General features: G+C 52.6%; 1 protein-coding gene across 1 annotated transcript in view; it reads right to left on the bottom strand.

Annotated features, from left to right (window-relative positions):
* Positions 1-12,359, bottom strand: part of Ankmy1 (ankyrin repeat and MYND domain containing 1) — a 35,473-nt gene that overhangs the window by 10,990 nt on the left and 12,124 nt on the right. Inside the window, exons 4-11 of the mRNA XM_057754071.1 lie at positions 10,090-10,562; positions 8,070-8,286; positions 7,591-7,749; positions 6,344-6,807; positions 5,194-5,365; positions 2,446-2,586; positions 1,675-1,815; positions 571-678 (exon numbers count right to left, since the gene is read on the bottom strand). Of these exons, the coding sequence (XP_057610054.1) occupies positions 571-678; positions 1,675-1,815; positions 2,446-2,586; positions 5,194-5,365; positions 6,344-6,807; positions 7,591-7,749; positions 8,070-8,286; positions 10,090-10,562 (1,875 nt within the window). The remainder of the gene's footprint in view (positions 1-570; positions 679-1,674; positions 1,816-2,445; positions 2,587-5,193; positions 5,366-6,343; positions 6,808-7,590; positions 7,750-8,069; positions 8,287-10,089; positions 10,563-12,359) is intronic.

Raw genomic sequence — 12,359 nt, 5'->3', positions numbered from 1 at the left:
CCTGCTCCTCCCCAACTCTCCTTTTTCTTTCACGATACTCATCAGTATCTAAAACTGTGCTGCATGCTGGTGTAGGTCCTGATTCCCCCAGCTCTGATGTGTGTCGGGGGATCCTCAAAGCAGAGGCTCTATTCAAAACCTACTGCTCATAGTGGTTCCTTCCTTCCCATTGAAGGTGCTCAGTAAGCAAAAGTTAAATGAAAGGAAGGATGGGTGAGAGGTTGTGTAGGCCAGGGGAGGGTGGATGAACGAGTAGCTGGAAAGGTAGATGGACGTCTGGGTAGGTAAGGGAAAGGCTGAGTAGCTATGTGGTTAGATTGGCAGGTAGGTGGCTGGATGGGTTAGTAAGTGGGAGATTGGGTAGATGAACCAACCAGTAGACGAAGAAGTGGAATACGGCAAAGCAAACCCAGTGGCTGATTTGAGGAAAGGGGTCAATGGTGGCAGAGAAAGCACAATTGCCTGGTGCACATCCACACAGGAGCTGGGTATATGAGCACCACATACACAAGACAGGCACTGGGTGAACAGGTGTGCAGGAGTCAGGCTCGTGGGTGCCGACAGGCTCACCAGGTCATTCCCACTGGCAATGGACAGGGAGAGCGGGGAGTGGCCGCTCCACAGCATGTTTGGATTCGCTCTGTGTGAGAGAAGAAGCCGGACTATGTCCCTGGCACACTGTGGGAAGAAAGGCAGAAGCACCTGAAATCAGAGGCTCCCCTACACACCATCAATAACACTATCGCCACCTTTAAAGTCAAGCCTGACTCTACTGCTGGCTCCTTGCACCAGCACCACCTAAGCAAAAACTCCGAACAGGGATATGGGGCAGGGGAGATGGAGGATGCTCAGACAGACTCCAAGCATTCATTTACAGGAAGCAAACAGGAAAGGCACTGGGATGATGGAGGGAAGTTCCTTTACCTGGGCTCACTTGGGAGCCTCTCCCCAGTACTGTCTGTTACACAGTGGTCCCTCTATTTCCCTCACCGCAGGGGCTTCTCTCTAGCTGCCCTATACACTTTGCTGACACTATACCCTCAGAATGTGACAAACCCTAGGAGCTGGGGACCAATCTCCTTCCCCAGCCTGTTTCCCTGAAGCCAATGACATGCCAGAAATCTGTGGAGGGGCTCTTGGGAAACCTTCTCCATCTTCACCGGATAATATGGAGGTGTAATAGCTTGACTACCGCAGCCTCGATGCCCTCAACTATGGACTCTGAACTCCACGCCACTGATGTCTCCACTACCTAATGATAGTGCCACGTTAGTGCCTCCTACTTTCCCAGGACTTTTCATTCTGAAATACACACGAGGGGAAAATTGTTTGTTCAGGCTGATACCTCACACTGGCTGGAGCCTTGGTCAGTCTGCCTTCTTGGAATCTCCCTGCCCCTGTTCCCAGAGTTCACAGCTGCCCTCTGGGGTTCTAGAGAGAATGTGCACACACTAATACCCACATGTGTAGATACATGAACATACACACACCAACTTAGAGGTGAAAGTTTATAGACACATACAGGCTATATTTGAACACAGCTCTTGCCTGGCCTAACATCCCTCACACAGCACCCCTTGGGGCTCAGAGCTCAGTCCCTTCCTTGCCCCGACCATCACACTCCATACTCTGAGAAGTCAGCCAACCCCACGGCAGGGCTCCATGGCTGCTCACCTTCTTGTTGTCCTCTCGTTCACAGGCCACGTGCAGAGCCGTGCGCCCACCCTCCTCCGGGACTAACGAGTGCACGGTGTAGTAGCTTCTGGGTGGGCCTGGCTCATTGTTGAGCTTCAGGCTTGAGGGCAGGAGGTCATTCTGCGGTAAACACAAGGCTTGAGAGAGATCCTATGTGTGCAGGAGTGCCTGCTGGCAGGCTGTAGGTGTGGAGTATCTTCCCACAGAGCCCTCCGCACACCTCTCTGAATCCTCCCAGAGCCACGTGACTCCCACAGCACTCAGAACACCCTCTGGAGAGCTGGGCTCACAGGCATGCACCACCAAGCCTGTTTTTGTTGTTGTGGTGGTGGTGGTGATGGTATCTTTGTTTCGTTGCTATGTGATACCGAGGAAACTGGGCTACCAATTGAGCTCCAGCCCCAGACTCCCCGCCCCCACTTTCTGAGACAGGGTCTCTCCCTATGAATTTACTATGTAGATTAGACTGTGCTGGAACTCACAAAGATCTGCCCACCTCTGCCTCTTGAGTACTGGGAATTAGAGGCATGTGCCACCATGCCTGGCGACATCCCCAGCCCTTTAGTCAATTATTTTTGCCTGGAGTCTCCCAAGCGTGTCAAGCTTGCTTCCTGCCATGGCCACTGTTGGGTGCTGACTCATCTGGCCTACCCACACTAGGAGGGGCCGTGGTCAGGAGCACAGCGATCAGAGCATGCACGCAGGTCTCTTTGTCGGCAGGAAAAGCTGCAGATCCAAACAGAGCCACACCTTGCCAGCTTTGTAGATGTCGTCCTGGTCAGCCGCCTTGGCATCCACGTCAGTGACGGCGTGGAGCAGCAGCTCCGTGATCTTGACACCCTCCTCCCCAGGAAGCGAGGCTGCGATGTGGAGCGGGGTCAGAGACCGCAGCTGTGGAGGAGGTGTGGCGAGGGTGAAACCCAGTCTGCAGCCAGGCAGGTGAGGCCCTGGTTTGGGGTTTGTCAGGGTCCTTGCTGCCTGAGCGGAGGAGAGGATGCATACCTTTCTGCAACTGTTTCAGGTTTCCACAACACCATCTCCTCACCAGGCCTCTGGGCGCAGGACACAGAGGCCCAGGAGGGCAGACATGGACAAATGCCCACGAACAATGGATGCTCTCCACATGCCGTGTAAGCCACAAGCATCCGGGATCACAGCTCTGAATGCTTGAAAATCAACTGGCTTGAACCCAGTTGGTTTTAGGCCGTTTGTCTGACACTATCTTCTAAGAGGTCCACCTCTGTGTCCCCGCCAGGCTCTGGTTCAGACACCATCATCCGACAGCCTTCTGACTCTCCCCATGGTGTCCCTCTCTCCATTGTCTGAAGTTGGTCCCTGATGGACGGTCTCCGACCTCCAACAGCTAATGGCCATGGAGGGTGGGGACCCTGTTCTCAGATTGAATACCAGCAACTGAGAGGACCCAGACAGAGAAGTCAGGAAGACATGTTCCACTTGTCTCCAGTCCAGTTCCCCTCAGTGTGATCTCACTCAAATAGGAAGGTGTCCCTGAATAATAGTGCCTGGAGGGCTGGAGAGATGGCTCAGTGGTTAAGAGCATTGCCTCGTCTTCCAAAGGTCCTGAGTTCAATTCCCAGCAACCACATGGTGGCTCAGAACCATCTGTAATGAGGTCTGGTGCCCTTTTCTGGCTTGCAGGCACACATGTAGACAGAATATTGTATGCATAATAAATAAATAAATATTTTTTAAAAGCGCCTGGAGAGCCCCCTGAAGGCAGGGTATGGTTAGCCCAGAAAGCAGAAAGAGCCCACAGTGGGTGGATGTGATGAGGCAGGGGAATCTTCAAATGCTGGGAAGCATTAGCTCTACAGGGCACATGACCTGTGACTCGCTCCTGCAGCTGCTAACTCAGGCATGAAGGCTCCAGAGCCCACGAGCAAGCAGGTGTTGTAGACTATTAGTTTAAGACGTGATACCTTATGTCGGGTGGTGGTGGCACACACCTTTAATCCCAGCGCTTGGGAGGCAGAGGCAGGCAGATCTCTGTGAGTTCAAGACCAGCCTGGTCTACAGAGCTCCAGGACAGGCTCCAAAGTTATAGGGAAACCCTGTGGTGACCACGCCCCCCAACTTCCACCCCACAAAAAAAAAAAAAGATGTGATACTATGTGATAGTGTATGCTGTGGACGATTTGCTTAATGATGCAAGGATATGTTACATTCTTCTCGGTCGCATTTGTTTAACTGTGAAGCTGTGTGTTACTTTGCCTGCCTAAAACACCTGATTGGTCTCATAAAGAGTTGAATGACTAGTAGCTAGGTAGGAGAGAAAATAGGCAGAGAGAATAAATAGGAGGAAAAATCAATAAAAGAGGATGAGGAACGAGAAAAGGAGAAGATGAGGCTGCCAGGGCCAGCCATCCAGCCAGCATGGAGTAAGAAGGAAAGATATATAGAATAAAGAAAGGTAAAGCCGGGCAGTGGTGACACACGCCTTTAATCCCAGCACTTGGGAGGCAGAGGCAGGCGGATCTCTGTGAGTTCGAGACCAACCTGGTCCACAGAGCTAGTTCCAGGACAGACTCCAAAGCCACAGAGAAACCCTGTCTCGAAAAACCAAAAAAAAAAAAAAAAAAAACCAAGAAAGGTAAAAAGCCCAAAGGCAACATGTAGTTAAAGAGAAACAGGATAATTTAAGTCAGAAAAGCTGGCTAGACACAAGCCAAGCTAAGGCCGGGCATTCATAAATAAAAATAAATCTTTGTGTGTTTATTTAGGGGGTGGGTGGTGGACCCCCAAAGAGTAAAAAAACCTACAGACAGTCCTCACCCCTACAGCCAATACCCACAACCGACAGCAGCCTCAGCTGTCACATGAGCGGTTAGGTTCCTTCCCTGGTACACAGTGACTGAGTGACTACAGCAGAGAGCGCAGTTTCCTGCTGCGGCGGATCCCAGCAGGAGATCACATCCATGACAGACTTTTCAGCCGTAGTTACTGAGATGCAGCAATTGAGGCAAGCGACAGAACAGACACAACAGACACAACCGAAGGGGAAATCGGATGGTGCCACTGTGGAAGCGTCCCAAAAACAACAGGAAAAAAAGAAAGCATGCTGCTCCTCGCTCCCCAGTTAACAAACAGAGGAGAGCTAGTGGTGCGTCCCAAGACAGCAAAGCGATGAGGGTGCATAAGCCATGGAACACCAAACACCCCAAACAGGAAGACCAGCTACAGAAGGAGCCAGGATCTCTCACAGCAGTGCATAAGTGGGTCACACTTCTCACGAGATGACAGAAGTTCTGTGCTGATGTGTGCGAAGATGAGGTGCCATAAATAAAATGGTGGAGCCATGGCTCAGGGAACTACCGCTAGAAGACCAGTGCCTCACATACCAGTGTTTATAGGCAGGGTGGATCAGCCCGACTGCTGGCCCCGAGGAGCTGTGGGCTTTTGTGAAGAAGGACCTGTGAGTCTGTGGGGTGGGGGGACATCCATCATGCCTCAGAGGCCCCTCTGTACCCTGACACCTACCTGTGGAGGATACTGGATATCAGTCCGGGCCCCGCTCTCCAACAACAGCCTCACCCCATCCACATCCCCGGCCTTCACGGCGAAAAACAGGGCCTGCATGGGCACCTGACATAGGTTGGGATCAGCTCCTCTACGCAGCAGCAAAGTGATGGTCAGCCAGCGGTTTTTACGCCTGTGGGTACCAGAAGGACAGTCTCACAGGATGGAGGGGATGTGCAGGGTAGTCGCCACACCTATGACCTGGACAGGATCTTCCACACAAGAGATGTGGGGTGCTGACCACGTAGAAAACACTGCACCCCGGTATCGAGTCTTCCTTGAAAATACCTAACGTCGGCCCTTCCGAGAGCCTGGTCCCCACCCTGGGAGTTTCAGAAGCATAACATCAGACCTCCCTGTGTGGGTCACCTGAGTCAACCTCAGCTGTGGTCACACAAGGCTTTGGTCCAGCATGGGTCACTTAACCTCATGAGATGAGAACTGGACTCTGCTGGGGTAGGTGCCAGACAGTGAAGCGAACACAAATATACACGCATCACACACTGCCCGTGTTGAAAATGCAGCCCCACCACAGTGCCCTTGCAAGGATGCTGTCTTAGTGAGGGCTTCCTTTGATAAAAACACTATGCCAAAAAGCAACTTGGAGAGCAAAGGGTTTATTTTATCTTACACTTCCAGGTAACAGTCCATCCCTGAGAGAAGTAAGGGCAGGAACTCAAGCAAGGTAGGAACCTGGAGGCAGGAGCTGACACAGAGGCCATGGAGGGGCGCTGCTGACTGGCTTGATCCTCATAACTTGCTCAGACTGCTTTCTTATACAACTCAGGACCACCAGCTCAGGGGTGACACAGCCCACAGTGCCGGGGCCCATTCACATCAGCCATCAATCAAAAAAAAAAAAAAAATGCACCACGGGCTTGCCCCCTGTCCAATCTAAAGGGACATTTTCTTAGTTGAGGTCCCCTCTTCCCAAATGACTCTAGCTTGTCAGGTTGATATAAAACTAGTCATCACGGAGTCCCAGACAATAGGACACAGTCTCTAGAAACAGCTCCTGGTGGTGGCAGAGGGCTGTGATGGGCACCCACTGAATATATGGCTTACCCCGGCAGCGATCCTCCGCCCCCACCCCAGAGCATCAGTGACTTACTCAGCCATGGTCTGTGCCATCTTCCTCACGGTCCCTTTGTCTGAGAGGGAGGGGACGTGCAGCAGGGAGCTGTAGGCCTGGGCACTCTTCTCCAGGATATCCTTCGATACGTGGATAGAGTAGTTTCGCAGGCACATGTTAGACTCGAAGTTTGTGTCGATGCTGTGAAGGGTGCTGGCGTCCACGTTTCCTATTATGTCCTCCGGCTCTTTCTCTAAGTCACTGCTGGCACTCTTCACTGAGGGGGTGTCTCGCTTGTGAACCACACTGCTCCTCCAGCTTAAGGAGTCCCGGGATTGTGCAGTCCCCAGGACCAGGGCATCATCCAGGATGCTTGAGAGGGGCGGTGATGACTTAAGATCCTCTCCGCCTGGGGTGGACGTGCCCATATCGTAGAAATAATCCACGGTTGACTCTCCAAACAAGAATGAAATTTTGGGGGTGACCAAGGATTTGGGAGGTTCCTATGGCAAGCACCAAAAAAAGTCTCATTGGAGGAAGGAACTGGCCCGGTGAGAACCTGGGTGGTGGTGCGGGGCTCCTTCCACAGTCTACATACCCTTGCTGGGGGGGGAGGGGGACAGGGACCACCCTGAGCAGAACACAGAACTAGAAGTGAGCAGCCGCTGTTCGGGGTTCCACCACCACCTGTGCCTCCTGTACATGATCTGCCTAGAATGAGCATCGCTGGGCAAGCCAAGGATGGCTGCTGGGGAGATGACTCACTCTCATCCCTCAGGCTGAGTCCACACGGGGCTGGGCTGGTACTACGTACTGTATGTTAAATACAACTGCATCATGACGGTTCACTTCCCTACTCTCTTGCCACTCAGAAGTTCTCATTGTACCCTTGTGTTCCAGGTTAAACTGTGTTTCTGCCCAGTTGACCTGCTCCCCACCTCTCTCCTTAGGCACCTGGATTCTCAAAGAGAAATCCCTAGTTGGGTGACCCGCGCAACCACCAGGGATGTGTGAGACATGTAGATTCCCTGGCTCTTTCCCTTCCCGGCACGTTGCTGGGGAGGTCTCGGGACCCCAGGCTGCTGTGTATGTGGCTCCGAGGGAGCACACACCCCTTGGTGCATATGGCCTCAGGATGCCTTTGGGAGTCCCCAGGCTCTCTCTTCTGACCTCTTCCCCGATAGACTTATCTTTCCATTCACCCTACACGGGCCTGGTTCTCACATCGCGGAGGTAAATGGGATGCACGGCGGATGATGAGGGTGTGGTGGCTGATGGGGGCTGACCTGGGGCAGGGTCCTCTCGGCAACATTGGGCTGGAAGGATTTGCTGGGGTAGTAGTGGAGGAAGCACATGCTGAGGGGGGTGAGGCCCTCATCCGAGAGCTTGTTTACGTCGGCCCCATAATCCAGGAGGAGGTTGACAATGTTGCGGTGAGAATGCACCTAGGGAGCGACAAAGTCAGACTTGTGCATCCGGGAACTGGCCCCCAGCAGGACACGGGGAGGACCACCTGGAATCCATGCTGCCCCTCAGAAGGCAGCACGACAGAAGGGCACGCAACACTTGGTGAAGGGGCCAGTGTAGGATGGAGAAACGAATGGATCAGGCCCAGCCTGCTTCCATTCGGCCTTGAATATCACACTTGAGTGAGTGGGGTTTTATTTAGCAGCAAGGACTGGTCAGCTCCTGTCAGACACTCACTATCAGAGTGGACCGCACAAGGGAGCCCACAGGCCCGGGTTCCCGTCGGGAAAGGACTTACCGCGGCAGCGGCAAGCACGGTGTAGCCCTTGGAGTCAGCCACGTCAGCGCAGGCGAGATTGTCCCTCAGGATTCCAAAGATCCAGTTGTAGTCCCCTTCCTGCGCCTTCAGGATCATCTCCCTGGAAGTGTGCTCCTTGGGGCCACTGGGCCCAAAGGAGCTGCGCTTCCCCTCCAGGATGGCGCCTATGTTCCAGCTAGCATGAGCACTCTTGTTCCTGGCAACACAACGGGCTTCATTGGTCTCCGACCAGAACCTGGATCACCTGATACTGTCCACAAGAAAGAGCCCAAGCGGGGGGGGGGGGGGGGGGGGGGGCGGTTGGCTGCCTTCCTCCACCCCTCAGTCTTCCGAGCCCTCAGAACTCCCCTTCCTTCCCTGGGCTCTCCATTCTCTCTGCATCCATCACTCCTCTATCACCCTGAGCCCTAATGGCTGCCTACCGGTTATAATCACGATACCCAGTGAGGGAGACATGAGACCCTGAGGTAAAGTACTCGGGCCACGTGCTACCCCAGCAAGGACTGCAACCTTGTCCCTGGCTGGCTCCTTGGACTGCCTACTGTTTTACTGGGAAATAAGCTCTCAACGGCAGGACCCTGAGTGGGCAGCAGGTGGCATACACGTGGCTCCACTGTTGGAGTCGAGCCAAGTCATCCCACCCTCTGCTCATTTGCTTTCTGTTGGAGTTGACAATATCAGTGTCCCACGGCCCAGGTCATCACACCACACTGACTCTTCCCGGGTACGCAGAATGCCATCCACAATCAACAACCAGGTGAATTCTATTCACTCGATAGTCGTCGATGTTTATGAGTTCAGTTAATGGTTACACAATGGATGGGTGGCGTAGGTAGATAGATGGCGGGTGGGTGGATGGATGGACGGATGGATGGAGTAAATATATATGTGTGTGTGGATGGACATAGTAAGTGGGTAGATGGAAAGGTGCATGCTGAATGCAAGGATGGAATGGGGAGGAAGATGGGTATGGGGGAATAAATGGGTGGATTGAATGAATAGACAGGTGGATAGATGTAAGGTGGTTTCTCAGGTAAAAGGATGGATGAGTGGGTGGCTGCATTAACCTATTGATGGGTCAGTGGAGTGGGGGTATAGGTGGATGGGTGGAAGGAAGAATAGATGTATCGGTAGATGGATGGAAAATAGTCATGTGTGCCCATCAAATGCTTTCTAACATGTTCACTGATATCTGAGGGCATTGTCTAAGGATGTAAGGATAGTAGAAGGTACTTGAGTATTTTAACTTTTAAGGAAAACAGTTTTCCCTGGGTGGGTGCTGACCTTCCCCTGGGTTGTGGGTAGGGAGGGTATCCTCAGAGACGGCAGAACAATGCCAGGTTTCATGGCTTTCCTTACAAAGGCCAGAGGTCTAATCAGTTTGCAGATCCCATTCCTTCCCCGCATCCCACCCTTGGCTTTCTGCCGGACCTGTCGTTAACAAATGATAGTAATAGCGATCTCTTCTATTACGTTGGTGTGGAGAGTCTTGACTCACAGAGCCTCTAGTGGCACAGGAATCTGCCCTTAAAGTGCCCAACCTCTGGCTCACAAAAAAGGGAACGTACACAGGTCCAAAAGCCAAGGTGTGTCCTCAGGATTCTGCTCAGGAGTTTATCCTAGATAATATCCCCTTCAGGGTTCTCATTCCAGCCTGGGACTACGGCAGCTGCACATGTGTGAGCCATTCCTGGCCATTCCTCTCTCAGAGAGTGTGCAAATGGAAGGCTAGAGACCTTGTTCCCCTACACAGACAAAGATGCCTGACCACTCTGCCTGGCTCCCTACCCTCAGGACACCCATCTGGTCTCACAGCACAGCAGGGACCGTTTGAGTCACTGAAGCAAAGGCTGTGTGCTCATGCTCATCCAACAAGCAATGCCGAGAGGTACTTGGGCCCTTAGCAGCAGCCCAGCAAAGGGGAGCATCAGAACCCTTCCTAAAATGGGATCCCTGTTCAACGAGGGGGCAAGAAGGAGAGAAAGACCAGACTGGTCACCTGAACTTGTAAGTTTGCTTCTGGATTTTGACCAACAAAGGAGTCTCATTTGTTATAAGCCAGGGTTCTTCATCCTCAATGAACGGAGGGATCTCATTCAAGAAGATGCGGTCATCCAGCTCCTTGCGCAGGGAACCTGTCATGGGCAGGTGGTTGTTGTCAGTAGAATAGACATGCATCTCGGGAGGCAGCGTTAGGTCATCGTTCAGGAGAAACCGTTTATATTCGTAGAAGAAGGGGTCCTGCTCCTCGGGAAGACCCTGCTCCGTCTTCTGCTCATCCGAAAGACTGATTTTCTGCCTGGAGCTTGTGATGAAGTCTAAGAATTCTGGGTAGTTCAGCAAGGAGAAGCTGCCAGGAACCTCTGTCCCTAGCTTGAGGAGGTGCTCACGGAACCACAGTCCAACATCCTGGCTGCCGTCCGGATAGGTCTCGATGCCGGGCCCGAACCGTTGGTCCTCTTTATACAGTCCCTACAAGGGAAGTCCCGGGGGCCAGGAGAGACACTCAGTCGAGTTTTCCACTTAGATGCGGTTCCATAAAATCAGCAAAAGAAAATGTACTCATTCACCACACACACACACACACACACACATACACACACCACACAACACCACACACACACACACATACACACCACACACACATACACACCACACACACACCCCCACCACACCACACACACACACCACACCACACACACACACACACACCTATACACACACCACACACACACCATACACACACACACACCACACCACACACACCACAAACACACACGCGCTGAAGTATGACGTGTGCTTGGCACTAGGACAGAGCAAGGCCGTGGTGCTCAGAATGCAGGACATGGAGAAGGTGCTGTGGCCAAGTTGGAAGACAAAGGGCCAGGCTAGGAGTGGCATCTCTCCAATGAGGACAGGACAGAGGGCTGTAAGCTGAAGCTGTGATGGATAGATACACGTGTGTTCAATCCCAAGAGACTCCTGCAGGCCTGAAGTTAGCTACTAGACAGGCTGTTTTACCTACAAACTTCTACACTTTAGAGGACGGGAACCTGCGGCCTGTGATGTTGCGCTCAATGAACATCAAAGCCTAATTATGTCTTTATCTCAGATAAGGTCCTTCAGAGAAGCTTGTTAGGAACCAGCCCCACCCCTTCTGTCACTCTGATTTACTCCAGAGTGGAGAAGAGGAGGAGGAAGGAAGAGGACAGAAAGTAGAAGAGGAGAGGAATTGCTCTTTGCTTTCTACGACCCCGAGGGAGAATGCAGTTTCTAGGCGTTCTAAACGCTTCCATCACCACCGGCCTTGGGTTTGCAGAGAAGAAAGGATCTCAGACAAGAAAACAGTGAGCAGTGGTCTGGGGCAGGGCTCAAAGTCAAGTCTTAGCTTGCCACAAGAATGCCACTTCTAAAGTCACATTCAAAGACGCCTGGAGGTCACTGGGAGGTCAAAGGTCAACCTAAGTCAACGGCCTAAAATATAGAAATGATGGCACCTGTGCCCTCATCTACCAGAAAACAATCTCATCTCGGCTTCCTGGCTTCAGTCTGAGGTGAGCAATGTAAAAGGTCTGTAGAGTGGATCATGAGAAAGAGGGGTGCGGTGTCTGAGGGTGGCTTCACTCTACAGGGTGACATGGGGTGACAGACACATTTCCAGAAGGCCCCAAGAGGGGCCAAAGCGGTGGGGTGGAAGACTCAGACAGAAGTCAGAGGAGGGGTGTGACAGTGAGGAGCCAGGTGATCTGCGGGCCTGATGGCTCCAACAGGGAGGCAGCACCCTTATCTGGAAAGTTCAGCTTAGGTAGCAGCTGTAAGAGCAAGCTGAAGAGGCATTAGGGAGTCAAGCAAGACAGGGGCCAGAGGGACAGAGGCACTCCAGGGGGAAAGACGCTGTCGGATGCATGCATGGAGTCCACGGAGCTCTTGATCAGGACCCAGCAGCCCCACTGATAGGAAACCACTCAAAAAAGATAGGCCAAACATCAGCAGAACCCCACAAGCCGGCTCCTCACAACAGAACAGACCTCCGTTCTCAGCTACTCCAGTGTGTGGTGAGGGGACTGCACATCCAAGGCCAAGCTGGATGGCAGAGCGAGCTCAAGGTCAGCCTCGGTGACTCGGTAAGACCCTCTCTCTGAACAAAAGCTAAAAAGGGGGCCGGGATGTAGCTCTCTGGCACAAGAGAGTTTAGTGTTCCCATGTCCCAGGGTTGAATCGTAATTGCATTAAAGTGATTCCTCAAAAGACACCCCAGTGCTGAGAAAT

This window comes from Chionomys nivalis, chromosome 2 (genome assembly GCF_950005125.1).
Source record: "Chionomys nivalis chromosome 2, mChiNiv1.1, whole genome shotgun sequence".
Classification (NCBI taxonomy): Eukaryota; Metazoa; Chordata; class Mammalia; order Rodentia; family Cricetidae; genus Chionomys; species Chionomys nivalis.
Note: the sequence above shows the minus strand (reverse complement) of the source record. Positions and strands in the feature narration are given on the sequence as shown.